The sequence below is a fragment of the Tamandua tetradactyla genome, chromosome 26 (genome assembly GCF_023851605.1).
Source record: "Tamandua tetradactyla isolate mTamTet1 chromosome 26, mTamTet1.pri, whole genome shotgun sequence".
Classification (NCBI taxonomy): domain Eukaryota; kingdom Metazoa; phylum Chordata; class Mammalia; order Pilosa; family Myrmecophagidae; genus Tamandua; species Tamandua tetradactyla.
The window spans coordinates 39,791,633-39,818,147 of record NC_135352.1 but is presented as its reverse complement, the minus strand read 5'-3'; the positions used below and the strand labels follow the sequence as shown (position 1 = coordinate 39,818,147).

The 26,515-nt window shown below is 38.3% G+C and overlaps 1 protein-coding gene across 5 annotated transcripts in view; it reads left to right on the top strand.

The window, feature by feature from the left end:
* GALNT7 (polypeptide N-acetylgalactosaminyltransferase 7) overlaps positions 1–21,752 on the top strand; it is a 134,402-nt gene extending 112,650 nt beyond the window's left edge. For 3 of the 5 annotated variants that reach the window (XM_077144309.1, XM_077144306.1, XM_077144311.1), the window contains exons 6-12: positions 1,819–2,001; positions 4,838–4,955; positions 6,439–6,561; positions 10,200–10,418; positions 14,960–15,058; positions 15,790–15,918; positions 19,357–21,752. In XM_077144309.1, coding sequence (XP_077000424.1) covers positions 1,819–2,001; positions 4,838–4,955; positions 6,439–6,561; positions 10,200–10,418; positions 14,960–15,058; positions 15,790–15,918; positions 19,357–19,494 — 1,009 coding nt within the window. In that variant the 3' untranslated portion in view covers positions 19,495–21,752. The other 2 variants (XM_077144307.1, XM_077144308.1) reach the window with 2 other exon arrangements.
* Positions 21,753–26,515: the final 4,763 nt, after the last annotated feature.

Genomic DNA, 26,515 nt, shown 5'->3' with positions numbered 1-26,515 from the left:
TTTGGGCAATCTGACTTGAGTGGATATTTGATTTGTTCTTTCCCAAATATTTTAAGAAAGTAAAACTTTATCATAGTAGGTTCTGTGGAACCCATATTCTATGGAAATATGATGACCACCAGGTAGTTTCTGGAAATCTCTAAAACAATAGAAGGCAGAATCAGTCTCCTAGATCCAGAAGTCTCTGTGCTTCTAGTCCAGAATTCTGTTTCACAATCTTGGAAAATAAAACATGTCACTGTAGCGAATCCGAGTCAAAGGAAGAACTACCTGCTTGCCTCCAGTGTAGCCGCCATCAGAGGATCTGATGTTGTTTAAAAACATTTCTCGCATGCTATCTGATTTAATCCTCATAGCAACCCTGCAAGATAGATATTACTAGCACTATCTTGCTGAAGAGGATGCTGAGGCTTAGAAAAATTAAGTAATTTTCCCCAAGTCAGATAGGAAATAAATTATTGACTAGATCTTTCTAGGGATGCTTTACTTTCCACCACTCATTTCAGAATGTGAGAATGATAAGAAGTGAAGAAAGATGAATCTGACCTTTCCCTCTTTGGGTGACCTTTAGGGCAGTAAGGACGTGGTTTTCCTGGGAGCCCTGTGGTGAGCCCACGGAACCCCAGTGACCTTGCCCTGCTCCAGGGGAGTTCCAGCCCTGGGGGATTCAGGCCTACTTCCGCCATACACAAGTGCTGCACCCACAGCTTTTTTCCTTCTTCTTGGTTTCTAAACATCCAAAAACACCTTAGCATGATTATGAAAAACTGCAGTCTCCATTTTAAGAAATGCATTTTAAAATCCTTCCTGATCAAATGAGCAGTGAAGCAAGCAGGGACCAGATTATCTTTGTAATGTTGTAGTTCCAGCGTTTTCATGGAGCCCAAATACAAAGGAGTTTTTCACTCCACATTCTCAGGTTTGGGGAATTTTTTGCTTGTTTGTTTATTAAAAAGCAAGGATACTATACTTTTTTTTTGCAAGAAAGGCTATTTTATGTAATAAAAGGGAGACGCAAAGAAGATCAAGTAAAAGTATTGAAACACATTTTCTTAATAACTGCTTCTGAAGAACTAGAAAGCAACAAGAAGTTGAGAAAGCTGCTAACAGTGGCAAGTGCTGCCTGCCTGTGCACACCCACAGACACACTCATGTACTTAATAGGCAATAAGGAGGGAAAATAATAGGTAGAAAAATATCATAAAGGATGCAAAATTGTCAAGAGAAAATTGCCTGTAGGACACCAAAATGAACAGGAGAAACCACTATAAAGCTCGGTGACATGGCTTTTTATCTGGAAGCCTAGAGAAAAGCCCCCTTACAAATACAGGCTCCTTGACTTTTATGGGCAGTCATTTACTTATTGGGTATTAAGGTCCCCTAATGCAAAGACAAAGAAGAAACAACAAGTAGAGGTAATGTAGTTAGGCAGGCTGAAGTAGTCAGCCTTGGGTTCTTAAATGCGTTTTCATTTTCTGTGAATGTTTCAGAACTGCGTGTACTGTGCCTCTAATAGATTACATAGATGGGGATGATTATTCCATTGAGCCCCAGCAAGGTGGGGATGAAGATGGCTTTGCCAGAGGGGCCTGGGACTGGAGCTTGCTATGGAAACGTATTCCTCTAAGCCACAAGGAAAAGGCCAAAAGAAAGCATAAAACTGAGCCCTATCGGTAAAGATTGTTACCTTACTTTCTTACATTGAATGTTTGTTTATCTAAGTCCTTTTTCTTTTCCTCCCTCATGAATTCGTAAAAACCCGTGGGCCTACCCATACCCCTCCATTTCATCTTTGCTGCCATCATCAACCCAACACAGAACCGTTTGCACTGTGCCAATTATAGATGTCATAAACGGCAACACATATGAGATTGTGCCTCAAGGGGGTGGTGATGAAGATGGGTATGCCCGAGGAGCGTGGGACTGGAGTATGCTCTGGAAAAGGGTGCCTCTGACCCGTCAGGAGAAGACAAAGAGAAAGACAAAAACCGAGCCGTATCGGTAATCACTAATGACTTACAGATTTCCCTTTCCTCCAGTAGCTGCTAACATACTAACCTGCTGCTAAGCGAAAATGTTACTGAACGGTAGATGCTGTCTCAGATTTTGAAAGGCTTCTTTCCTTGCACTGACCATTTCAGAGCTTTGAATTCACATTTGCTTCTTTGTAATTGCTTCTACCCTAATGCACGCCGCTACTGAGAATTACACTTTTTCATTGGGGGAAAAAAACCGTGTTCTGTGGCGTTAGTTCCAAGCACAAGTGAAAAACAAAGAATCTTTGCTATCCTGACCTATTAGATTAGACATCAGATTTTATTCTTTTGACAATAAAGTCATTCTATAAATTTAAAATAAATTACTTAAAATCCAAGACTTTTGTTTTCACTTTGATGCCTTGGTTGTCTTATTAACAGTAAAAGGCACTGGCAAGAGATTTTTGGTTTTGTCTCCCTTTTGTTTTATATGCTAGCTCTGAAATACTAATCTTGTCTCAGTTAAATCTGATGAATAAAAATACATGACTGACTTTGGGAAATGTTACATAGAGCCCTTTATTGCTTCATCCTCAGAGGAACATTGATTAAAAGGAAACTAAACCTTCTTATGGTCTTCAGATAAAACATTTTATGCTACTCTATTTTTCTGCTCTTTAATTGGAACATTTTGATATCTTTTTAAAAAGTGACCCCAAATGAAATGTTTGCCTCAAATGCTAGTCTAGGTTTTTCTTAAATGTGTCTAACTTTATCTTTCTGATCTTCTGGTTTTGCTTTTGGTCTTTATCTCCCTGTTACACTGCTGATCATGGGAGAGCTCTGTGGTAGGAAGGTGCTTCCAATGTCATGGAAATGCTGGTGAGATTTGGGCATATCATGATGTCAAGATATAGCACTTCTTACTGAAATGGCAAACATAAGGAAATTATAGAACTTTAAGCTTTATTTGATACTTTTCACACCTTCATTTTGGAGTTTTTATTCTAAATAGTCAGGAATCCACAGCTGGTAGGGAAAAAAAAGGAGGATGCTGATTACATTTATATATCTACCAATTCTATGGGATAGAAAATAAATTTTTAAATGTGAGATAAAAAAATTTAAGGAGTTTTCCCTTAAAATAACTCACTGGTTTTCAGGTTAAGATACATTTTTCAATATGTACTGAGATAAGTAGGAATAGTTTTAAAAATCATGTACAGTTATTTTAGAGTAATTTTAAATGACAGTAAAATAAATGTGACATTGAAAATAACCAAAAATGTAATAATGCTGTTTACTAAGTTAGGCAGTCTATTTATGAAGAAAATGTATGAAAAGAATGACTTTCCATTGAAAGTGGTTTTCCTTTCATATTGAGAATCAAACTGTTCAACTCATTATACATCCACTCAAAAAATATTTATTGAGTGCTTATACAATGTGCCAGACACTATTTTCTGGAGATAAATTTTTTAAAGTGTGTTCTTCCATAGCACTTAAAATATAGTAAGCGAGAAAGACATAGCAAATAACTCTGGATAATATGGAGAAAAAGTATGGGGTGCTTGGGGCTTTTGGAAAAGAGAACCTAATCCACCACGGAGAGTCAGGGAAGGCGTCCCTGAAGAAGCTCGTGCCGGCTGAGACCGCAAAGCTGAGGGACAGCCCTAAGGAGAAGGAAGAGGGTTGTTTCAGGACAACAGAAGGCATGGGAGAAGGTGCGGAGACAGAAAGGAGTTTGGCATTCTCAAGGTGAGGGCAGAGCAGTGAAGACCTCATTTAGGGAAATGGGGCCAGGTGAGCCTCGAGGGTGGGGAGAGACTGACTCACGTAGGACCCACGTTGAGGGGTTTGCTCTGACTGCTGGGGAGAGATTAGATTTGAACAGGGCAGAGTAGAGTAAAGGAGACAAGTTAGGGACACGCTGCAGCAGTCCAAGCCGGGTGCTTGGTCTAGAGTGGTGGCAGTGAGGTTGGAAAGGAGACAGATTCAAGATATATTTTCAGGGTGAAATCAGTAGGACTAGGGATAGATAGGAAGTTAGGTGTGATGATGGTGAAGGTATCTTAATAGAGGAATCTACTTAAGAATCGTGATGCATTAACAATTAATTGTTTATATGGAGGACAGGGAGCAGGATGAAAAAATTATTTCAGCTATCACGTCTCCCAATGGCGGGAGTGACTTGTCCCTCAAAAGCTACCAGATTTTTTTTTTCTTTTTTCCCTAAAAAGTACCAAATTCAAGAACCCATTTCAGGAAGCCCCACAAATCACCCCTTTGCATTCCTACCTTCTGACACAGTAAATAGCTATGTTTAATTCTCCTGTGTCACTTCTGTGCAATATTTGCAAACTCTGAATGAACTGTGGCTGTTCCACAATGATCTACACCCTTATTTGGCAAGTCCCTGAGCTATAAAATTAAAAAATGACAGACTACTTCCATGGTGTATGGTTTCGTTCATCCCAGAATGACTCATAAATCACTGCAGGAACAGTTAGCAGGCCACGGCTGTATGGCTCAGTGTTTTTAGGAGTGAAAGAGAGAATTTTTTTTTACTAAAACTAAAACTTGATTTTTAAATCTAGAAAGATATCAAGATGCCCTCTAATGGCGAAATGGAGCAGTGCTCTAATTTCTAATGAACTATGTAATTGTTTCATTTGGAAATTGTAGTAAATTTATTAAGGAATAATGAATAGATTGTTTTATGAAGGTTTTATAATTTCTTAATGTTTTGCCATCAGTTTTTTCTTTTCTATGCATTATTTAGGCTGTATTCCAAAAGGCATGTGTATTGTAAGATACTAAGGTTTGTTTTTAATTGTTTCTGAATTGTTTCTTTCTCTCAGGTCCCCAGCCATGGCCGGAGGATTATTCGCCATTGAACGAGAGTTCTTCTTTGAATTGGGTCTCTATGACCCGGGTCTCCAGATTTGGGGTGGTGAAAACTTTGAGATCTCATACAAGGTAGCATTTCATTTAAGCAAATTCAGTTTTCTAAACAGTTACTGACTTCCATGACTTTTAGATAAGGCTGGTTTCTTTGGAAAAAAAAAGGTATAATGCATGTCTCCAAAGTATAAGGAGTGACTAATAAAAATGTATGCCTTTTGGGGAAAATAAGGCAAAATAGAAATGCCAGACTTGCCACTTCTTTACGTGGCTCAGTTCAAAAGGCCAGCAAGCTGTAGAAATGAAAATACTTGCCCCCTCCTCAACCCTATACCCCATGGCTTTCTGTGCACTGGAGCTTTTTATTATAGAAGCCCTTTTGGGAATCTGCATGTGTTGGGGCCACAGTTTGACCATCCACTGACATAGTCACCCTTTATCACTATAGGACATGATGATTCAGGGCAGAAGCAGATTCCAGCAGTGCCTGTGCATCCGCAGACTGCCATTGGAAGTGTCTGCCTGCAGCATCTCCCCTGTTGCTGAGGCAGCCTTGAGCAGTATTACGGCCCATGCTCCAGCCTCCTTCTCCAAGAGAGGGAGGGAGAGGGAGAACTGTATCAGAGTTTGAGTTCAACAAATATTTATTACCTCTTATCTTAAATGCCCTGTACTTAGTAGTGTGAGGGACAGAGAGGAGTAACAGTTATTGCTCTCAAGGAGCTTACCATTGATAAGAAGAGATCAGAATTCTGTGGGAGTGCATGGTACAATAAGAAGGCAGAATAGTATTCAGTTGGTATGATTAATAAACAGCATCATGCTGGAGGCAGAATTTAGGCAGGGCTAGAAAGATGAGCATGATGACTATGCAGAAATGAAGGAAAGGGAGGGGACCTTCTAGGCAAATGGAGTGGGAAAAGTACAAGGGGGGACATAAAGAATAGGTTCAAGAAACAGGAGCACAGTTTGGCAGAGTCAGAGTAAGGAAGACGTGAGAAAATACAGTGGACAGGTACGTTAGGGCTATGTTGATGGGAACCTTTAATGCTGAGCTGAGAGGTTTTTACTTAATGTGATAAGCAGGAGAGAACCATCAAAGAAAATAAGTAAGAGATTAATATGACCTAAAGCTGCCCTTGTTCAGCTAGAATAATATGCTTGCACTAACTAAGGAATAGAGGTGAGGAGAGAGTAGCTGGAGGTGAAGAACCCAGCTAGGAGGTTATTCGTAGTAATCACCCAGGTAGGAAATGTGTTAGCAGTGTAAATGGTAAGTGATGTTAGAAATAAAGAATGTGCATGACTTTGCAAGATTTCATGGGGAAAAGGCTGCTAGCAGCTACATATATACAGAAAGAGGCTTCTTAGCAGTTTTTTGCAGTCTTCCCTATTGTATTTGTTATTATATGAGTTTTAAAAATGAGCACATTATTTTAGGATTTCTTTAGTTTATCAACTCCCCATAGACATTTTATCTAATTTAGATGGTATATGTAAATATATAAGACAAATTGTTGCATTTGAAAGAACTTCCACATGTATTTTTCCTTGGTAGATATGGCAGTGCGGTGGCAAATTACTATTTATTCCTTGTTCTCGTGTGGGACACATCTACCGTCTTGAGGGCTGGCAAGGAAATCCTCCACCTGTTTATGTTGGCTCTTCTCCAACTCTAAAGGTGAGTCTTTCACCACAAGGGGAAAGGAAAGGGAACTAACGTTTATGTACCACATGCTGTAGTTGCCATTTATCAAATGACAGCTCATTGAATGGGGTAGATCTTTTCAGCAGTCATGCTTGAACTCACCTTTAACTGAGACCAAGTTTACTCCTAAACTATCTTATTGTTCTTAAAGATTATTTGTTATACTACATTCTGATTAAAATTAAAGGAAGACTGTAGGTAAGTAGTTGAAAGGAAAATACCAGCTTCTATGATTCACACATGAGTAATACTTTTTTGTTTAGTTTTAAAAAATCATATTAGGAGTTAGAGTGTTTAAGAAATCAAGTTATTGAACACTTCTTATGATTAATATCTTTTGTCCCTCAAAGATTTACAGATTCTTATGAATACCCTCTTTCTTATTGCATTCTGCCTTCAAATTCTCCCATCTCTCTCACATAAAATAGAGGGCAGTTACATAATGACAGTTTTAATTGGAGCATCCAAGTTTTAATATAATGAATAATATTTCTTTTTTTCTTTTTTAAATAATATTCATATGATTAATTTATTAATCAAAATCATTATCTCTTGTACCATACATGAAGGATTAAGATCATTTATATTTTATCAAAACTCATGGACCTACAGGAAAAAAATAAATAAATGTGACTTGACTTTAAAGGGTATCCCTAAACAGAGCTGTTTTAGTGAGTGAGGGGCCTCCCAGCCTCTTCTCCACTCACAGCTATTAGAATATTAAATCACAGTTTCTTCTTTATTTATTTTCTCCATTCTATGCGATGTAGGTTCTCTCTCCTAGGTTCCTAAAATGAGATCTATCCTAGACACCTTATCCCAAGAGAACAGGAGTTTTTGGCTGGGGAGGGCGGTTGAAGAAGCAACATCAGAGTGAAGATTGTGCCGTTGATGCAGCCATTGCCCAGCCACCCTGAGCCCTCTTAGGACCAGTACCTGCACTTCTGGAACAAACCAAGGAAGTTCCCCACAGGGGCCAAATGTCCCGACGCTGAAAGCATGGAGCCCTTCTTCATGGCAAAGCCACTTTGAAGTTTCTTTGGTTGTGCTGCTTGCACAAATTCTGAAAAGCCTATGGTTCTGAGGCCCCTCTTTTTCTGGAGACCTTAGTGAAGTCAAAAGCAGAAGAAAGTTCATTATTAGCTGCAGTTTCAACTTGGGACAATTCCCAAAATAGAAGCAGAGACAGCTAGACTTTAAGAACCAATAGGATTTCTATCTGACGAACTACCTTAGAAATGGCCAAGTGGAGCCCCAGGTACAACAGGGGGTGAGATTGAAATACCTACGATAAAACAAAGATAGAACCAGATTAACACTAGGCCTGATTGGCATTGCAGGAAAAGAACTTTCCCTTGCATTTGGGCCCAGAGTCATGAAGGACTAATGACAAGTCATACTGATTCAAGGAGGTCTGTGTTACAGAGGAAAGAAAAAGAGATGAGAAGGAAACAGTCCTCCATTCTAAAAATTAACAGTAGAGACCGTACAAAGTATCTAACAGATGTACATTCAGCCTACACTTAGTGAGTGCCTGGTGTGTGCCAGGCTCTTTATTTCCTCCAATTTTAGCACCATCCACTTCAGCTACCAGTGTGCCAAACCAAAGGTGCCACGTCTGTTTCTCCAGCCCATCTGTGTCTTCTGAGTTCTGGACCTTTACAGCCAATCATCTGCTAGAATTAGCCTTTCAGATGTCCCAGAGGTATTTCAAATTCAACATAGTGAAAGCTGAACTTGTAAACTTTTTCCCCAAAGCTCTTCCATTTCCTATATTCTCAGTTCACCCAGGAATGAAACTTAGGGGATATGCTGAGGTTGTTCTCTCCTCCGACTGTGCTGTGCACCGAAGATCCCTCCTCGTGCATGTCTCTTACACCCACCCATTCCTACGCCTGGCGCAGGCCCTTACATCGCTCCCAAGCTATTAAACAGCCTCCCCCGGCGCACGGCCACCAGGTCTACCCCTTCTGTCCTTCCTCCGCTCACACCAGCATGGTTTCCTAAAAATTACAACTGAAGTCAGTTATCTGCTTAAAATATTTTTATTATTATTATTATTATTTGTTTTTTGTTTATTGTTTGCTTACAATCTTTTGATGGCTCTCATCTCAAGGATAAAATTCAAAGTCCTTAAAAAATAATACCACTAATCACATCGTATTAACTAATAATAATTAACACATATTAAGTGCATGTTCTGTCCGGCACAATTCTAAATGCTTTACAGAGATTATTTCTTAATTTTCACAACATATAATGAGGCAAGAACTATAATTATTCTCATCTTCAAGTGAGGAAACTGGGGCAAGTTTTCTTTCAGTGAATCTTGCCGTCCACTTGTGGCTCCAAATGTGCCATTACCTCTCCTAATTCATTTCTTTTTCCCTCAGCCCTGAATATCACTCCCACCTAATTAACTCCTTCAAAACTGAGCTACATGAAGCCCCTCTCTGACTCTCTTCACCCCAAACAAATAAACACGCCTCCTCCTTTTTGTCACCATCACATTATGTATGAGCACTTAACTCTGTGTTCTTTAGTGTCTACAAGTCATGGACTTTGTCTAAGTTTTCTCTCTACATCCGGCGCAGAGATGAGAGATACTACATAGATTCAGAATATTTGAAAAAATATCGTGTGGGCTTTTAGAATTCTGCTGCTTAAAAACTTCATTGAACCCAGAGGCTTTTGCCACAACATCCTTACAGGGGCAGGATCACCCCTTGATAATTATCTTGAAGCCTAGAAAAAGTTCTTCTGAGTGCTGGGTGTTCCTACTGGGGATATAGCTACAAACTGTGGGTCACAGCAAAATCCAGCCCTTTCTTTGGTAAATAAAGCTGCACTGGTGCACAGCCACACCCATTTGTTTGCATGCTGTGGATGGCTGCTTCCTCACTACTACAAAACAGTGTAGTAATTACAACAGACCAGATGGCCCACAAAGCCAAAAATATTTACTGAAAAATTTTGCTGATGCATGATATAAAAGTCAAGGGAAAAGTCTGAATATGTACTAATTTCATGGTATATATATTCACACATGCATACATTCAGTAAAGCCTCAGAATTTAGGTCTCTGTCAGTTATCACAATATCAGTTTATTTTATGGTTGTTTGGCTGCTTTTCCATAAAGTACACTAGCTAGGGAAAATAGCCAGCTAATTCTAGTTATACTGAAATGGTTTGATATAATTATAACAAAGCCACCTGCAAAAATAGTTTTCTTAAGCAGAGTTGTTTTTCATGATGGTTTCTAAAATGAGATTTTTATCTACACATAACCAGTAGTGTGGTCCAGTTAAGTTCTCATAAACCCTCTCTAGGCTGTAATTTCTTCCTCTATATATTTTTTCTTCCAGAAAAACATATGTGACCCTAGGATATCTGACCTTTCACTTCAGTGATATATATGAATTTATTGAGCATGCATGACAGATGGCATACTAGAGTTAAAAGCTCTCTCACATTTTGTTGTTTAATTAAATACCAGGTCCTGTTGGAACGAGTTTTGCTATACATTGGCCATAGTTCACGTCTCTAAGATAGACTGTGTATCACATTCCAAATATTTTTATTTTTCACAGCGGTATTTTCCTTTTCACAGAATTATGTTAGAGTTGTGGAGGTCTGGTGGGATGAGTACAAAGACTACTTCTATGCCAGTCGCCCTGAATCAAAGGCGTTGCCATATGGGGACATATCTGAGCTAAAGAAATTTCGAGAAGATCACAACTGCAAAAGTTTCAAATGGTTCATGGAAGAAATAGCTTATGATATCACGGCACACTATCCTTTACCACCCAAAAATATTGAGTGGGGAGAGGTAAGTATCAGCCGGTATTCAGCACTCAGAGTGTGTGTGTGTTTGGGGACTGGGTTTGGGAAGAGGCAGTGAGAGATGGAACTGTGTAAGTAAAAGAGCAACATTCTTGAGGAAAAGTTTGGGTACGAGCTGTCTGGTAACTTCTGCCAGACAAATACAGCTACTCAGACCACAGTCTCTCCCCAAGAATTGCACGTGTGGCCCCTCATCTGGAACACTGTCTGCTCCCTTCCTTCTGCTCCCCTGCCCCCACCCCCCACTCCAACTCCCTTTCTTGGCTAATGCCCATTCATCCCACTCACTGCTCTTAGAGATCACCATCCTCAGAACCCTTTCCTACTCCTCCCCACGCCACCAAGAAGACTCACTGCTCTTAACTTAGAGATCACCATCCTCGGAACCCTTTCCTACTCCTCCCCACGCCACCAAGAAGACTCACTGCTCTTAGAGATCACCATCCTCAGAACCCTTTCCTACTCCTCCCCACGCCACCAAGAAGACTCACTGCTCTTAACTTAGAGATCACCATCCTCAGAACCCTTTCCTACTCCTCCCCACGCCACCAAGAAGACTCACTGCTCTTAGAGATCACCATCCTCAGAACCCTTTCCTACTCCTCCCCACGCCACCAAGAAGACTCACTGCTCTTAACTTAGAGATCACCATCCTCAGAACCCTTTCCTACTCCTCCCCACGCCACCAAGAAGACTCACTGCTCTTAGAGATCACCATCCTCAGAACCCTTTCCTACTCCTCCCCACGCCACCAAGAAGACTCACTGCTCTTAACTTAGAGATCACCATCCTCAGAACCCTTTCCTACTCCTCCCCACGCCACCAAGAAGACTCACTGCTCTTAACTTAGAGATCACCATCCTCAGAACCCTTTCCTACTCCTCCCCACGCCACCAAGAAGACTCACTGCTCTTAGAGATCACCATCCTCAGAACCCTTTCCTACTCCTCCCCACGCCACCAAGAAGACTCACTGCTCTTAACTTAGAGATCACCATCCTCAGAACCCTTTCCTACTCCTCCCCACGCCACCAAGAAGACTCACTGCTCTTAGAGATCACCATCCTCAGAACCCTTTCCTACTCCTCCCCACGCCACCAAGAAGACTCACTGCTCTTAACTTAGAGATCACCATCCTCAGAACCCTTTCCTACTCCTCCCCACGCCACCAAGAAGACTCACTGCTCTTAGAGATCACCATCCTCAGAACCCTTTCCTACTCCTCCCCACGCCACCAAGAAGACTCACTGCTCTTAACTTAGAGATCACCATCCTCAGAACCCTTTCCTACTCCTCCCCACGCCACCAAGAAGACTCACTGCTCTTAACTTAGAGATCACCATCCTCAGAACCCTTTCCTACTCCTCCCCACGCCACCAAGAAGACTCACTGCTCTTAACTTAGAGATCACCATCCTCAGAACCCTTTCCTACTCCTCCCCACGCCACCAAGAAGACTCACTGCTCTTAACTTAGAGATCACCATCCTCAGAACCCTTTCCTACTCCTCCCCACGCCACCAAGAAGACTCACTGCTCTTAACTTAGAGATCACCATCCTCAGAACCCTTTCCTACTCCTCTCCACACCACCAAGAAGACTCACTGCTCTTAGAGATCACCATCCTCAAAACCCTTTCTTATTCTTCCCCACGCCACCAAGAAAACTCAGTTCTTTCTCCCAATTAGTCTGTCCGTGCTTCATTACCTTAATTTCATTGTATCATTGGGATATAGTGTAATAACACAAAGAGCCTTATATGCAATAGCAAACAGTGCTTGCAGAATGGATGGATGGATGGATAAATATTAACTAAAAATACTTGAAGTCAAACAAAGGCATTAATCTGTGTTATTTTTTCATTTCTTTTTCATATGCCTTATGCACATGAGTGGGTGACAAGATAGATCTCACTGAGAAAGGAGCATGTGAGCAAGATTTGAAGGAGGTATAGGAGTTAGCCAGGCAGATGTCAGAGAGAGTGCATTCCAGAAGAGGACAGGAAGGGCCCCAAGACAAAAGCATGCAGGAGTAAGACTGAGACGAGTAAGGAGGGCAGTGTGGCTTTGTCCAGAAGTGTGACTGTTTGGTGGGACTGAATGAGATCATCTAGGGAGAATATACAGGTAGAACAGAGAGGACAGGGTCCACCTCTAAGGAGCTCAGCCATCTAGAGTTTGGGAGTAACAGGAAAAGACAGCTAAAGATACTTATGCTACTGTCTCTCATCCTGAAATCCCTTCTTCAGTTCTCCAGCTAACAAAGCACCTTTGTATCCTTCAAAATTCAATATAAATGCCATGTCTTCTATGCATCCTTCTCTTATCTACTTGTGAAAAAGAATGAATGAGTTTTTTTGTCTGTACCTCTTGTTTTAGTATCTTTTTTCTATATCCTTATTTCATCCCTATGTTCTCTTACAGCAAATTGTGTCTAATTCCCCAACTGTATCAGGATACCATTTGGGGTACCTTTTAATCACCTGGACTACATATTGAATATAGTGCCTTCCATGTACAAGAAAGGAATTATCTTGGTGATCTTATCCAGTCTCACAGCTTTATAATCGATGCCTCTCAAATTTCTATCCTCAATCCAGATCTCCTCAGGTCCCGGACTACTTGACATCTCCATTTGGTTGTCTAATAGTCATAATCTCAACATACCCAAAATTGAACCCCATATCTGCCTTTTCCAGCCCACCTTCACTGACTGCTCAGTCTTCCTTGAATCCTCTTTCTCTCACACTTTTCATCCAGTTCAATATATATCAGAATCCACACGGTTCTTATTCTGGTCTAAGTTACCCTCTCCTCTGACTCGGACTCATTTTGCAGCCTGTGTTTCCAGCCTATCCTAAACACAGCAGCCAGAGTGATCTTTTTAAAATCTAAGTAAGGGCATGTCATTCTCTGTTAGAAAACCTCCAGGGATGCTGTATTTCACACAGAGTGAAGCCAGAGTCCTTTCTAGTGGCCTCCAAACTCAAACTCTTCTGCAGAACCCAGCCCTGTTCTTCTCCGACTTCATCTGCTGCCTCTTCTCCCTGCCCTGTTCCAGCCACACTGCCCTCCTTCCTCCAGCCTGCCCTGGCGCCCTTCCCGTCCTCCTCGGAATGTTCTCTCTCACACCTGCCTGGCTAACTCCTATACCGTCTTCAAGTCTCTGCTCAAATGTCACTTTCTCAACGAGATCCACCTTGTCACCTCCCCACCCCACCCCCCAGAACTCTTAGCATTAACTTGCTCTTCTTTTTCTGTTTTTCTATAACACTTATCATTTTCTAACAAACAATTCACTTTTCAGTTATTTTTATTGCTTTAATTCTGTTTTTCCCTTCCTGGAACGTAACCTCCCTGGGACAAGGATCTTTACCTCTTCTGTTCATTGATGTATCAGAGCCTGCAGTGTGCCTGGCACACAAAAAGCATTCATTTGAAATTTGATGTGTAAAATGAATGCATACATGCGTGAATGAATGAATTTTAGATCATTTCTTTATTATCTCATCCCAAAATACATCTTCAGTTTAACTTTTCCCTATCCTGACACCCACCTAGCACATTACACTTCAGTTCTCAGCACTCCCTGAACAAGTGAGAGTTAACCCCTACCTGTATAAAAGCCATATTCCTGGGGCAGTCTTCAGAGCAGGTGGAGTGAGTGGCCCCCTCATCCACTTACCTCAGTCCTAATGTTTACATGTCTTTTTTCTTTTTCCACTCCACTAAGAGTCCTTAGGACTACGTCTCAGTCCTTTTTATATCTTCAGAAGTTCTTTCCACAATAGGTGTATTTGCTGGCTGGATGAAAGAATAAAGCATTTTATCCAAATACTATAGTAATTTATAATTGAAATATATATATATATATATATATATAATATTTCCAAAAGGTTATTTTATACAAAATGTGCATTCCAAAATGGAAACCTGTTTTTACTTCTCACCTACATTATCCCTAATCAGAGAAGAGCTTCGCTGCCTGGCCCACGGGCCGTACCCTGTGCCTGGAGCCCCCGGGGGCAGCCTTACAGAACCAGTCCTGTTCCCGGTAGGCCCAGGGTCAGCTACCACGGTGGGGCAGTAACTGCATCCTGTCTGCCTCTCACTTGCATGAATTATCATGATCTGGAAACTCTACTACTTATTTTTTTCTTACATGGCATTTTATGGAAATATTTCAAGGCCACGGTCCTCAGTTGAAACAAGTCTTCCAATGTTTACTCCAAGGGTATAAATTATTTCAGTGATGTCTGGTATGCTGTAAACTATTTAAAGACTGACAATATATACTAATAGCCTGGCACTACACATACCCAGATCTCCACTAAGAACTGCTATATTTAACATGAAACTTTTTTTTTTGCATGGGCAGGCACCGGGACTCGAACCCAGGTCTCCAGCATAGCAGGCGAGAACTCGGAGCCACCGAGGCCCACCCAACCTGAGACTCTTTTACTCTGATGTTAGAGCGTATTAAAAATGAAGTAAACTTTGCCTGCTCTTTGGTTCTTTGTTCACTTTTTAGATCAGAGGACTTGAAACTGCTTACTGCATTGATAGCATGGGGAAAACAAATGGAGGCATCGTGGAACTAGGACCCTGCCACAGGATGGGAGGGAATCAGGTAAGTGACATTGCTTTGTGTTTAAACTGGTCAGTACTGAAAGCCGCCAGTCTTACTGATCATGGAGTTTAGCTTGGTTTTTAACTTGTGAGTTTTATTTGTCTTGACAAAGTAAAACAGTCTGGAAATTGACAGTGCTAAAACATTCACTTAAGTGAGGGGATAAGAGTACTATTTGTTTTCACATAAGTAATCAGAGTCTAGAAATTATGTCTAATATAAGAAGTTCAAATATATTCTTGTGTGGGTACATCTTTCCATCACCACCATAGCTATGTAAGCCTAGCTCCTTAACAATTATATTTGCAAATACTGTTCAGTAATTACAATTTTTTTCTATAAACTGGGATCCTACCATCAGTAATGTATATTTCACTAGTATATTTTCTTATTTCCTTAATGTAGGTATTTTTCTTGTCTGTAAATTAGATTGTGAGACACTTATCAGGTGTTTGCCAGTTTTTCATTTTCTCACATTGTTGGTACATAGTAAATATGAATTAATGGCCCATTCTATATCTAAAAGGCTAAGGAACTTAATCATTTAAGTGTTAAATAGGAGTCTTTGCTGACATCAAAATAAATATAATTCCTGGCTTATATGTATATAATTCTGAATGCACAGAAAAAATAAGATAGTCATTGAGTTCAATTATAGGAGTTAAGTTTCTTTTTTAATGTATATAAGTAGGAAAAGTACTTCCTGGTTTTTTCTGCTCTTTTTTTAATAGCTTTTCCGAATCAATGAGGCTAATCAACTCATGCAGTATGACCAGTGCTTGACAGAGGGGTCTGATGGATCAAAAGTTATGATTACACACTGCAATCTAAATGAATTTAAAGAATGGCAGTACTTCAAGGTATTCCGTATCTCAACTCCTAAATAATATTGTATGCTATCTCATTTTCAAAAACATCTAGTATATGGAACTTAGATGAATAAGTCTTAAAACATGCATTCAAACTGACTAGCATTTTCCTCTCATTTAGTCATATGTAAAGGTTTTTCTTACCGCTAGGTGACTCGCTGTTCCATAAAGAAGCATGACTTTTTATTCTCCGGTGCGTTATTGTCATGTAATGAGGTCACTGTGCAATCCATGAGGACCCATTGCAAATTTCTGTAACACAAGAAAATCAGTGTTCTGTGAGGCAACCATCTTCATCCTTCCAATACCAGAATCTAATTTAAAACATCTAAATGAGTAATTAATTAAAGTAAAATATATAGTTATGCCATGAAAAAATATGTGGCTTATATCTCATGATGGCCAGCAGGTGGAGATAGAGACAAACAAATTAAAATGTTGGAAATCTAAACTTTTCAAACTTTCTAATCACAACAGAGTAAATGTAGCCAGGTGCTTGTTTTAAAGTCCACATTTAGTTATTCATGTGACACTGGGGCAGTTTTTCTGTTTCAGCTGTGATTAATAAAAGTTATGTAGCAAGCTGAGAATTATATTAGGCATTTCTGTATAGTTTTCAAAACCTAGACTTGATAAAGTAAATCAATTTATGTGAAATAAAAAGTTGGGAAAGCCATATCAAAATGAAAGAAACTGGCAATCTTCAACTTTACTTACTCATCTGATATTTGTTATCATATGCCATCTGTTTCACAAGTACTTGTATGCTATATATATAGTAAAATTATGACACTTATCACTCCTATTATCATCACTCACAGATAACTACTATGAAGTGGTAAGGATGCATCAGTTGCTGATTTTTTTATTTTTCATTAGTTAGGAAGGAGATTAATATAAACCCTGAAGAAGAAAGCATTTATTTTTCACAAAGAAAAAATAATAGCAATAAATGATAGGAAGTCAGAAAAAATATTAGTAAAAGCCCAGCAGACCAGAAACTACCATCAAGAAGTAATGAATAAAAAATGGAATATACATGTTTTAGGAATTTTTTAAATATAAAAAGTGTAGCATTTAATATACATATGCTTCAGATATGAAATATTCACTGGGCCCGATGATGTGGTAGCCTTTGGGGGGTTTCAAAACGAGCTGAAGCACATCATATTCTAATGGTAGGGAAGAAAATAAATGCAAAACTTAAAGTAAGCAAAATTCTGTAGGACAGAAAAAAAGACATTAATAGGAAGAATTACTTTTGATGAGTTTCCCAGAGGAAGCATCATTGCACCACATCTTGAGGTATTAAAAAGATTTCCATGGAGGATAAATTAAAGAGAAAAAAAAAGTGGCCAAGCAAAAGCATGGCATGAAAATAAATGGAAATTCTAGGAGTCAGGTTTAGTTTGGTATTCCTAAGTTGTACTCCATATGTAAGAATATTGAAATTCATTTTCTAAGTTTTAGAAAGCAGTTGACATTATTTGAAAAGCACAATGACAGGAAACCACCCATATTTTAGGAAAATAATTCTGGAAACATTGTGAGGTTATGGATTGATGAAACAAGGAAATCCACTAGATTAGCAGTTCTCAAACTTTTTGGCCTTTGAATCCTTTTACGCAGTTATAAATTATTGATTCTTTCCCCCTCAAAACTGGTTTTTTATGTGGGTTCTAACTAACAATATTTCTGAAATTGGAAATTAAATCTGAGGAATTTTTTAATTATTTATGTTTTCATGAGAAAATAACAATAATAACCCTATTACATGTTAACATGTTCTTAATGACAAATAACTATTTTCCACACCAAAAAAAATTAGTGCGAAAGATGGCATTGTTTTACATTTTTATAGGTCCTTTTCATCTCTGATGATTCTCATACTGCTTCTGCATTCAGTCTGATGGCAGTATGCTTCTTCAGTTGGAGCATAGGAGAAAATCCAGCCTCATGCAAACACACAGTTGGAAAAGAAAGGGGGTAATCTAATAGCCTTTTCAGATAAGTGTGGCTGTTCTTTGGTACTACACCAAACTCATTAAGTGGAGTTCTTAAAGGTTATTTGCAATGTGAATCTGAAACCATTATCAGTGAACATTTGGTCCCATGTTACATTAAAACCCATTTGTCTGGATTGCCTTTATGTGGCTCTTTTACCCATGGTGATTTTGTAGCATTACACATTGCACATTTGGAAAATAATGGTTCACTGAGATATATAGCTCTTCCAAATATTGACACCTTTCATTGTATAGTATCAAAGAGTCTCACTCAAATATGACTCATCTGAAAAGACTTTAAATATTCTGAAGCTGCCAAGTTCATGATAAGTTTTCTAAAACTCTTCATTTTTGCTTGAAAGCTCAACTTGTATCAGTGACAACAGATGCTGTCATTTTTCCCCTTTGAAGTGACAGGCTCACATCATTGAAAAAAATGCCTGCCCCTCCCCAAGTGGGACTGTTTGGTAATGAGTTGTTCTTTCAAGTCAAAATGGCATTCCGTGAAAAAAGCAACCGGTTCCATTCAAGCATGTCAAACAGTCACACAAGTGCTATGTTTCACGATAGCCGGTGTGCTTCATTATGCAGAAGCGCATTTTTGCATATTTTTCCTTTCACTCAGGATATTTAAACAGTATATATTCAGAGGGTTGAGATTTAATACAATTAGTGTTTAACTCCTTTGGGGGAATTCTTCAGTGAATGTGGCATGTTCTTTTTTTATCTGTGAAGAAGTAACTAGCACAGCTTAGTGCCACTGCCTTGATTCATGCTGAGGCCCAGGCAGTTTTACCCACCGCTGCTTTTGCATCTGCAGCATAAATGCCAATAGTGAGAAAGGCACATAAGGCCTTTGTATTATCGTGAAGGTAGTTTTGACTCCTTTTGATCCTATAAAGGATCTTGAGTAGCCCCAGGGGTCTACAGAGCGCACTTGGAAAACTGCTGAGCTAGAGGGCTGCTGAAGAAAAGTAGGTTATCCTACATCAGATGATAAGGGGGAAACTAAGCCATCTGCAAAGGAATAAATATCAAAAACATTGCAAATTCAACTGATAAGTCCTCGGTGACTCGTGGAATACGAGTGGCGAGGGAAAGTGGTACGATAGGCCTCTGCCTTGGGGATGGAAGGCTGTATTGTCCTAGCCAAGACAGAAACTAGAGAAGTAGGTTTGGAGGGGAAGATGATGATTTTGGATTTGTGTACACTGAACTTGAGATACAAGCAGTACATTATGATTAAAAATAAAAGGATTTGGCAGACTGACAATCAAGAGAGAAATCCGGAGATTGAAGCATGGTTGGTGTAAGCTTGTCCAGTTTTCTTCAGTTGTCTCCTTGTGGAAGCCAGGTACTGACTTCTGTCAGTGAAATCAGGAGGCCAAATTTAAATCCTCTTTTCCCCTACTGTGTTTTCCAGAACCTGTACAGATTTACTCACATTCCTTCAGGAAAGTGCTTAGATCGTTCAGAGGTCCTACATCAAGTTTTCATCTCCAATTGCGACTCCAGTAAAATGACTCAAAAGTGGGAAATGAATAACATCCGTAGTCTTTAGAAAGAGCAAGAGAAACCAGTAACCTACCTACTGACAGGTAAATGTACAGGACTGAAACCGCCTGAAACCTGCTGCAGCTATTATTAACTTGTACAGCTCCAAACCTGGAACCTCCTAATCAGTTTGAAGGACATTGATAAACTGTGATTTTACGATAACATTATCATCTGCAGTTACTGTTTACAAAACTGCTTTTACCTTAAACTTTGTAGATGTTTACATCGTTTTGTTCTGTTTTAAGATGATGTTGGTTATTTGTGTATTTAGCTCTGTTTAACTAGAGCAGAGTTAAAGCATTGTTATCTTCTTTGGGATTACACTCAGGGTCTGAAAGGCAGTTTGATTTTCTTTTTTTAACACACTTGAAAAAAAGGTTGGAGTAACCAGACTTTCATATATAACTTGGTGATTATCAACCTGTTGTGTCTTTATTTAATTTCACATCCTTTTGAAGCACTGCCACAGGTTATCAGCCACGGTGGCCTTCCTTCACAGTCATGCTGCTTTTTTGAAAGGTGAATTTCAACACATTTAGTGCCTCTTTCATTTCTCAATATAGATTTCAGGAACTTTTGATGAAATTTATAGTATGGTTATGATGGAATTATCACCTGGAAGAGGAAGACTACTCAGAAATGAATTTATATGTTACCATTTGCTATCAAGTTGAATGTTGTATGGCTTGAAAAAGAAATGACAACATGGAACATCCCAAGACTATTCCATAGGGTTTGTAGATTGTGTGGCATTAACGCCCTTACCTGCTGGCATTTCCAATGCCTCCTATCAAGAGTAACCCCTCATATAGCCAGGAGGTCTCCCAGCGTAGAGGAAAATCATCCACTGACATTTGGGATTTACTTTTCGCCAATAACTGTCACTTTAGAAAACTGTAAATAATTCTGAATTTTGAAACCTTGAAAGGGAGATAGTAAAACAACAAAACACCACTGTAAGCACGTCAAAGGTTCATTCTAACCTAGGTAAGAATTTCTAAGCCTTTGTTAGATCAAGCCTGACAAAACTCCTCACATTATAACCTAAGCTGTGTAACCTCTGAAGCCAAGAGTGAATTGATATTTCATTTATCGTCATCCAAATAAAATTCCCTGCACATTTTTTTTTCATTTGAAAGAAAGGTATCTAAGAATACAGTTCTATAACAAATCTGAACCACTTTCTGTTAGATTGGGTGTTAGTTCCCAAGTGTTTATCTTTTTTTAGAAAACATATTTTTATTAGTATTTTTTCAGTGAAAAGATTTTTTTTTTTTAAACATTTTTCAAGACAGGTCCCACCTACTCTAGAGAACCAAATACTGTAAATGGTCATTTAGATTTTAATTTCTAAATAGTCTTTTATTATAAAAAAAATTGAAAAGCCTAAGTTATAAGTGATAAAAAATGTTGTAAGGGGAAGAATAACAAGTGAATTAAGTAGTTTTGACCCTGGATCATGATATCACTACAGTGAATGGAATTTACAAAGTACTACTGGAGAGAATTATTTTTAATTGGAGCTTAAAATCAGAACCTGCATTTGTTTAAAAGAAAAGCCTACAAATTTGTTTCTTTAAGCTTGCCTCCTAAATTTGGAGTCAAAGTTAAAAACAGTTTTACTTATAATTTTGAATTGTCGATTTGTATTTTGCTACTGGTCTGTGATCAGCCATTTTAATTTTCATTCATCTCTAGAGATATTTTAAAAGGAATATTTATATGGTTATATAATTGTAAAATAAATCAACTATAAAAGAAGAAACTAAGATAGAATTGATACTTTAATTACTTGTGTGTTTGCAAATAGACGCCATTTTCCATGTGGAATAGATTATAACCTTGTTAACTATGCATAGGCCTAAGAAAGGTGGCACATAAACTGTGCATGCGAATTTTAAATGGTTATTTTGTTCATTAAAGGAAGATACTCTATGATTAATTCTATATATTGAAATTGGAAATCTTACCAAACACACAAAAACATCAGAAGCTGCTGCCATAATGACTATTTTCTACTGTAGGCTGCTTTGGAAATAATAATTCCCATATCCTCGCTTTGTAAGTTGACAATATCACTATGCATTTCTACACATTTTATAAATTTGATTTATGCAGATTTTGATACACTGTATGTTTCTGTAGAAATTGTATAAATATTCAAAATTTTATTAGGGATAAATTTGAGAAGCTTATGTATATCTTAATTCTGGGTTGCTTGTTTTTTAGGTGATAAAAAAATAAATACTGTATTTTAATCCATGGGTTTTTCAGTACCTGTAATCATTTATAAATTTAACCACTGCACATTTGAAGGGAATACTTGATTTTATTGTTTAGAAGATACACTAACATAATAGCTAAAAAATTATAAACCATGGTTATAAGTTGAATATGTGCTTGAGTGTTGGTGAGAGTTCTGTTTTATGTGCTTAGAATACTCAGAGTTTATCTGTCTGTAGGAAGGAAACTTCCTCTCGTTTTTGCCTCTCGTTGTCTATGTATAGCCATTTGAAAAAAGGTCACTTAGCCAATTTTAAGAAATAACCCAAGCAACATATATCTGTAATCTTTCTTAGTGGTCTATTTTACTTTATACTCATTTCTTACAACCAAGAATTTCTTTAAGTCAAAATTATTTACAACTGGACAGCCAGAGTGAGTGGGTAGAGAAGTGAAGGCGGCCTACCCAAATGAAGTTAGAAGTAAGCCACGGGACCTTGTGGTACAATATACCACATCTCGAGAAGATAAGGCTGCTAACGGATTCATGTGCGTGACAGTACTGATTTGGAAAACTGTTTTTACTCTCAACTGACTTTCTATTGCCATGTCTTCCAATTCCCAATTGCTGCAGATAGGCTAAGAAACTTTAAAAATGACATAGCACTGGACTGGAGTAAATTGGGGGCTAACTTATTCCTTAAGGATACCGCATGTAATAGGGATCTGAAATGTGTTTCATTTCTGCACAGAATGTAACTGAAAAAACCCACATGTAATTCAATAGAAAACATGACCGGTACCTAACCAGAGCCAGACCCCTATTAGGCCAGCAGTTTAGATATATAGAAATTAATCCATCTGAAAGGTACTAATACATGTAAAAGGTATTAATAAGTACTATGAAAATGCCTATTAGTCATTAAAAGCAATCTGTTGCAAGAAAATGGACAGAAGCCGGAGGGAATATTTTGGGTGAGGGGAACACTGTGCCTGGATTTAAAGATTAAAGGAAGGAGTGTCTTTGCAATTCTGATTTTTAAAATTTTGAGATACCCATAATTGAGCTTGGTGAATTTCAAGTTTTGGAGTGAACTAGGTCTGGGACCCATATTGGAGCAGAGAAGGGATGGAGGGCTCCTTAATTTTGAAAATAAAATGCTGTCACAATTCAAAGGTAATATAGCATAGTAGGCTCGGAACCTTCTCCATTTGTTTTTTTGTTTTTTGGGGAGGTGTGCTGGGAATCGAACCCTATCTCCCACATGGCAGGTGAGATTTCTACCACTGAGCTACCCTAGCACTGCCTTTCCCATTTGGTTTTGAATCCCTATTCCATGACACATTACTGTGTGACCCTGCACAAGTTACTTCTATGCCCATTTCCTCATTTGCAAAATGGAGAAAATAGTACCTATCTCATAGGGATATTACTGGAAATGAGTTAACATACAAAAAGTGCCTAAAATAGTTCCTGGTTTATAGTCAGGGTAATATAAATTTTAGCTGTTATTTAACTATCTGACTTCAAAGTCTTAAAATCTATCTTTAATTAGAAGAATAAGACAGCTACACTGTAGACTCTGTATAAAAGGTGAAGTTGATAGGTCAGACAGGTTGCTAATATCAAAAAGTCCAGGAGAAATTTCATTTAAAGAAGATAATTTAATAATAAGCTATCTTAGATTCTTTAAGATACACTTAATTCTAGCCAAAGGTTAAATTAGACCACTGAAAACTACATTCTTAAGGCTGTGTGTGTTTATTTCATGTAATATGAAGAAATGAAGCTCAGAAGTTAAACCAGGAGAGTAATGTAAGTTATTGTTAAGGAAAAAAAATTTCTACCTCAGGTAAACCCCAGATTTAAAGATTAAATGCCCAAAGCAGAACTAAATCTTTTAGTAGGAAATAGGAATGAATAGATTTCCACTTCTGGCCTTGACATAGTAATTGGTTCTGGACTTATCCTGCTCTCCTAAACAACTATAAAACTGGACAGAATACATGAGGCAGCTACTTTGAAGGATTGGCTAGCAGGCAAAGCAGACTGATATTTGAGAAGGGAAGCACACTAGGTGAACCTCAGGTTCACCACGTCTGACTGCCTGGGGGAACTTTCCCAACCATGAGTTTGTTTGAGCTGCGGAGGCAGAAAGCAGGAGTTAGGGTCTGCTGAGATACCTACAGTTGAGAGCAGGTTACTGGAGGGTTGTGCCCTTGAATATCAGACTTGTAGAGGAATTTTTATTGCACCGCTATTTATAATAGCAAAAACTCCGGAAACATCCTAAATGCCCATCAACAAGAGAATGGGTCCATTTTAAAATCATGCAATGGAATGTTATACAATGAACTAGATATTAACAAGTAAGTCTTAGTAATATAATACTGAGTGAAAAAGATAATTTCCAAAAGATTTCTGAGGCAAAACTTTATATAAATTTCAAAAGCAATTATAAGCATATATTAAGTTACAAATTTATATGTAAAAGGCTAAATAACTTGCCCAAGTTCATAGATTTAGTATTGAAGTCTAACATATAATCAATTCCAGTACTCAATATCCTCCAGACACTGGGAGAAATTTCTGTTAAGTGCTAGGGAAAATCTCCTAAACATAAATTTCCCAGGTTAACTACTTTCATTTTCCTCCCACCCTTAACGGTTAAGAATCTCCAAAATCAACACTCCCGTAGCGATTGTATTAACCTACATATTTTAGCGTATATTCTTTTAGCTAACATCTATTGAGCGTTTGCTGTTTCTTACCATTATCTCATTTAATCCTCACAAAAATAGATCTAATTTTACAGATTAGGAAATTGAGGCTAAGAGAGATTGAGTTCTGATGTCACCAAACCAGTAAGAAACAGCCCCATTCAAATTCATCTGATTCCCAGGTCTATCCAAGCACCTTTACCACCTCAGTTTCTTTCATAACCTTGTTTTCCTCTGTGTGTTTGTATTTTAGTTTGTTCTTTTTATTATTTGTATAAGCCATTTCATCTCTACTGAAAAAATAGGGAGAATTGAAGAACACAGAAACTTAAATGACTTATTGCCCATCTCTTACCTGAGTTGGAACATTGTCCGGATTAACTGCTACATCTTCCTGAAGGAGGGGATCAGATGATATAAAGATCATTTCCAGCTCTAAAATTTGATGCTACATATTAAGGGTTATTTTTCTTTCCTTTTAATGTGACAGTCTAATTGTGCTCCTGAGCCAGTGTTCTGTTTTTGTGTTAGGATGTGACCCCTGAAGAAATTTGAACTGTAAACCTTAAATAATAAAGGCCCAGGAGCATAAAGAAGTTCCACTAAAACCCAGAAATAATGTATATATTTACCTTTACTTCAAGATAAAAAAATTAGATGAGTTTCCAGTCAGGGAGAAGGGTTTCTTAGGCAACATAGAAATAATGCTTAGTTGGAAGGCACCGTATAACTTTTTTTAACATATTAAAAGAAATCGCCTCAAATTAGCAGGAAAGGTGCATTGTGCGTACAAAATCTAAAAATCTCATGAGTAGCCTTTCTGAAGAGCCAGTATTATAAAGGCATTTTGCACAGGAGTATTGAAGTTGTAGAGGTTCTTGTTGTAAGACATTGTCTTGTAGCTCACAGGCTGTCTTGTGTCCCTTTCTCCCAGAGGCCACCAAACTAGAACTGGAAAAGTTATCAACAGCAATGATTTAAACATTATTAATCTTTCACTTGCCTACACTGTTTATGTAACAAGTTGCAAAACTGGTGGCTCTTGGGCAGAATCTTGCGTATTTTCTTTAAACACCCCTCCCCCCCATTTGAATTCATTCCCCAGATTTTAAAAATTAAGGCATCTACATATCTGGATCCCCTTAAAAATTGAAAGATCTGGGAATCCTAGACCAACATTTTTATACAGCAATAGGGTTGCACTAAATACCAGCCTATCCCTTTCTCCCAGAGATTTAGTCATTCAACCAATATTTAAAAACACCTTTGTTCTGGCACCAGGGATACAGCAGTGTACAAAAGTAAAGCAATCACTGCCCTCAATTTACTTTCTTGTCTGCTACTCACTTCACCATACTCAGCCCTTTTCCCGTCTAACCCCTGTAGGTCTTTGCATTTCCTGTCAATATCCTGCCTTTCTCTAAAAATGCCAGTCTCCAATAAGAATCTCACAACTCATTTATAGAGAAGTATTAAGTTTCATTTTAAAAGGACTGGCTCTTATGCAATGAATGGCCTAACAATTTCTTTAGCTCTCTTCTTGCTATACCCCCCAAAATAAAACTTTTATAAAAATATTTTTAGCAGCATATGTAGTAATAGAAAGTCAGGTACAAGCTAAGCTACATTCATACTAAGGCATGTTTGTTTTACTGTTTACAGTAAATGACAATTAAAAGATATACTTACCAACGCAAAAAAATATATACTTACCAAACGGCATACCGTCATCTATTGAGCAGTAGGCAAATACTTTACTATGTAAGAGATCTTAGGATCTTCTAACCCATACATGTTTATGTATATGTATGCTTGGGCATGTGTGTGTGTGTATACACATATGTATGTACATATCCTTTTAAATTTTGTACCATTATATAGACCAATTTCAAAAATGAAAAATAAAGGTTTCCTTAAAACATATCCCCAAGTAGTGGTTGGTCTGAGATTGAACCTAATTCTTACCCCCATTTTCAGTGATTCCAAACATATCCACTCCTGAAGTCATCTGGTCTTGATTATTCAGAACTGGTTTAAATCTTGCAGATGGATTTGAAGTTTTGATGCACACTGAATTATCA